At 37.9% G+C, this 4,203-nt stretch overlaps 1 protein-coding gene across 2 annotated transcripts in view; it reads left to right on the forward strand.

The window, feature by feature from the left end:
* Qpct (glutaminyl-peptide cyclotransferase) overlaps window positions 1–1,393 on the forward strand; it is a 38,065-nt gene extending 36,672 nt beyond the window's left edge. For both annotated transcript variants that reach the window (XM_021218121.2, XM_021218122.1), the window contains one exon: window positions 796–1,393. In XM_021218121.2, the coding sequence (XP_021073780.1) occupies window positions 796–941 (146 nt within the window). In that variant the 3' untranslated portion in view covers window positions 942–1,393. The remainder of the gene's footprint in view (window positions 1–795) is intronic.
* The last annotated feature ends 2,810 nt before the right edge of the window (window positions 1,394–4,203 follow it).

Raw genomic sequence — 4,203 nt, forward strand, 5'->3', positions numbered from 1 at the left:
CTCTCTCTCTCTCTCTCTCTCCCCCTCTCTCTCTCCCTCTCTCTCTCACACACACAAAATAGAATTATCTTTTAAAATCAAATTATGCTAGTACTTACTGATTTAAATCTCCTGGTTTGCTGTCTTATAGAGTAAGACAGAAAGTCTTTACCATAGCCTAAGAAAACGCCTGTTTTCTGATTCTCTTTCAAAATCATCTCTTCCCTTGTTTGTCACTTCTTTCTGTGATTTAGCCACACTGGCCGTCCTGTGCTACCTGCTCAGCGCAAGCCTCATGCTCTTTACATGTAGGAATATTGTTACCCACGATGCTCATCCCTAGATCTCTGCCTGGCCTGCTTTCTTTTGGGTTTGTGCCACTGTTTAAATATTAGCTTCTGGAGAGGTTCTACCCTGGTTTTAAATGGCTCCTCATTCATTCAATCCCCTTGCCTGCCTCCCATCTTTATCCCTGTATCTTGTTTTGTTGTTTTTGAAAAACTTTAGCACAGTCTATGATTATGTCTTGTATGCGTCCATTTCTTTCTTCATTAGAATATAAACTCCACATAGCAAGGTCTTGCCCTTCCACTCCTTGAATAAGAGCTCTGCAGGCACTGGCTGACTTATCATCCCTTATTGGATTGATTGATGTTTGATTGACAAGCCTTGAGGTACCCATGCGCTTGGAGATGTGCTTGTGAAACAATGGGTTATTGACTGGCTTAAAGGATATGGATCTTTCTCTACCTGCAGATGTCACCTTCTAGTTCGCCCCCTGGGAATGTTTACTCACATGTTGCTCCTCTCCTATAGGTGTCCCAGTTCTTCACCTGATAGCTTCTCCTTTCCCTGAAGTCTGGCACACCATGGATGACAATGAAGAAAATCTACACGCGTCAACCATTGACAATCTCAACAAAATCATTCAAGTCTTTGTGTTGGAATATCTTCACTTGTAATGTTTGAATTTAGTTTCTGGTAATTGCTTCTACAGCAACTTCAAGACGCCATTTAAACAATCTGCTTCCAGATAAATGTGTGTAGACTTCTGTCCTGGTGTCCCTTCATTCTGTAGGTGTTTTGGAATATGTAATCAGCGAGTTGTAGAATTCTATAATGCCTTCACTAATTTTCCTCTAGAGATGAGAAAGAAACATGTAAAGAAATAAAAAAATAATAATTTTTAAAATTCTTTTGGATGAAAACTTTAAAATAAAGTTAGATTTACTTACCAATATCATAGACTTGTAAACAATACTTAAATACAATGATGTTGTATGGTATAGTGATAGTTTTATATGTGATATTATATAGTGTGTTATATAATATGTAACAAAACACAGGCATATACTTTGACAGCCCTTAAGTTTCTTTTAAAAAAGCTTTGGAAATTAAAGTCCGAATTAAATTGTATATTGTGAATTTGTTTTCATGTCCATAAATGAGAAAGTGTCTGTTTTAATGCATGGTCCAGTTTTCTAGATTTTTATACCTATAATTTTTTTTGTAAAGATGATAGAGTTGGTGACAAAACCTTCAGAAAAGGATACAAACTATAATCCCATTGCATTAACAGAATGACCATTACCTCTTTGGTTAGTCTCTCTCTTTATTGCACTTATTTCTTATATAGGTAGAATCAAACAATATCTCTAATTCGGGGGTTCCCTTTCTAATCTAATTATAAGATGTGTGTTTGCTGTTTGCATCTTGGGTTGAGAGAAAAAGAGAAAAAGAGCACAGAGTATAGACTTGAGAGTTATCAGTAAGGAATCATAACCAGCACTTAAACTATGACACTTTTTTGCAAGTAGTTTTTCTGGTTTTCAGGTTTGAGAGATAATAGCTTTTTTTTCCCCCTGGAGATACATAGGCATCCTGGATTATCTTCAGAGGTAGAAAACAATTCAGAAGTAAATAACAATCTCAATCAAATGAACACTTAGGGAAATAGATCATTTCATATGAATGAAGTTAGTTGGGGGCCACTGTTCCCTACGTTCAGGGCAGAAATGGAGTCAATAGTTATTCTTCTAAGGGTGGGTAGAGAGTGACATGAACTGGCTAAGTTCGGAAGTATTTTAGTTTTAAGTTTAATAACAGTGGAGGTAATGGAAAGTACTTTACTTGCTAAAATATAACTTCTAGGTAGGAAGAGGAAGTATATAGTTTTAGTTACGTGATTACATAATTATGCACAATGATATAATCACTATAATATATAAAACATTGTAATTTCATATTTCACACCATTAAATTTTTCTAGAATTCCTTTTACAGTGGTGTTTCAAAGATTATAAGGGATGTTGTGTTGTGCCTCTGTAACATAACTTTAAATTTGTTGGGTTTTTTTTTTTTTTTTTTTTTTTAGTTTACTTATTTTATTTTATCTGTACAACTGTTTGCCTGCCACACGTACCTGTGCACCATGTATGTGCCTGGTGTTCTGGGAGGACTGTTACAGATGTTTGTGAGCTACCATGTTGGTGCTGGGAACCAAACCTGGATCATCAGCCAAAACAAGTGTTCTTAACCACTGAGCAATCCAGCCCTACTTAACCTTTTTTTTTTTTTTTCTTTTTGAGACATAGTCTCACTTGGCCTTGAACTCACTGTGTAGGTGAGATGACTTTGGACTCTTGGCTATCTGATTTCCACCCGAGGTTACAGGCGGAGGTCACAGACACACTCCCTTGCATGTAATTTCTAAGGTGCTGGGGATGGAACATCAAGGCTTCCGGTATGTTAGGCAAGTATCCTGTCAGCTGAGGTACTCCCTTATCAGGAGCAAATAGTCCCTGAGTGATGATTCTGTGTGACAGAACATGTTAGATGTACTTCACATATGTTTGCCAATGCAATCCTCATGTCACCTCAAGAGAGAGGCAGTATCATTACCGTTATTTTATGGTGCATAGAATAGCTAAGTTTATTCTTCAAAATCATGGAGCCAGTATATGGCCACAGTGGAATATGAACTCAGACATTTAGAACCAGTCCTTAAAGCCCACACATATGCTGTGGTCTAGAACTTTCCACAATATTGCTCTTGTTAGATAGAGTGACAGCTGCATGTTGAACATTTCACAGGGCATTCCCTCAACCCGGGTCACATTTCCCAAACCCTTGGTGGCTAAGACTCATTTCACAGCGTTAGCCATCAAAGGCATGTCATCTCTGCAGATTTATTTCCCTGCCACACCCAAGGCTATTTTTGCATCAGCCTGAGCACAAACTGATAGCAACTTGAGTGGCTCCAGGACTGGGAAATCTAAGCCACAAAGCAAGATTAAAGGGAGCTGAGTTTTCCAGATTAATTTTTTTAAAATATGACAGAAAAATAGTTATAAGGAGTTTGTCAAAGATAACATTTTTTTTTTAACATCAGAAAATAAATCGTTGCGTTGATGGTTTGTGGTTTAAGCAATAACAGACAGCAGGAAAATAAGTCTCACCAGGAATCTGAATGATAGCCGGCATCGCTGTGTGCAGAATTATAAGCCAAAATGATAAAGCTCCTTTTGAGGCAGAGTGAAATTAATAGGAGATCTACTATAATCTGTTAAGTTGGCATGCATGAAATTATTTTAGAGGGGGTTGGAGGATATGTTGAAATGGGACACGGGGAGAGCTAACACTTAAGCAGCTTAACGCAGCGAAGGCTTGCTTCCCTGCTTCGAACCATTCTACTTCCCCAAGAGTCTGTGAATCTAAGAGAAGCAATCATGAGGTCATAAGGAGAGACACTTGGGGCATGGATTTTGATGGCAATCTCTGAGATATGTTTTGTGTCATTCATGCCAGTCAGAAAACATTACTTTTTGAGAAATGCAGCTGTCGAGGCAGTGCTACATACCCACTATCCTGGATTTGGAATTTTTCAGTGTGCATTTTGGAGCATTTTACAACCCTTAGCAGAACAATTTGTATGTTTTGCCTACGAGTGTTAACCTTTCAATATGTATGGCTATTTTTTCTGCTTCAAGAGAAGTGAATTCAAAGGAAAAATATTCATAAAAGTGTATTCATAACTTTGGTATCTAAAAAAAAAAATCACAAGCCTGTTATTGTAGCTTGAGGGCTGTTGCTGGTGGAGAAAAGACAGATCCTTACAGTGGAGAAATGTTTTAGACAGGAACCAGTTGCCAGAAGAACAAAGCAGGCCATGTTTGCAGCCTGGGCTCCGGCTCCTTAAACAGTTTATTTTGTGAAGCTTCTTTC

The sequence above is a fragment of the Mus pahari genome, chromosome 18, assembly GCF_900095145.1.
Source record: "Mus pahari chromosome 18, PAHARI_EIJ_v1.1, whole genome shotgun sequence".
NCBI lineage: Eukaryota > Metazoa > Chordata > Mammalia > Rodentia > Muridae > Mus > Mus pahari.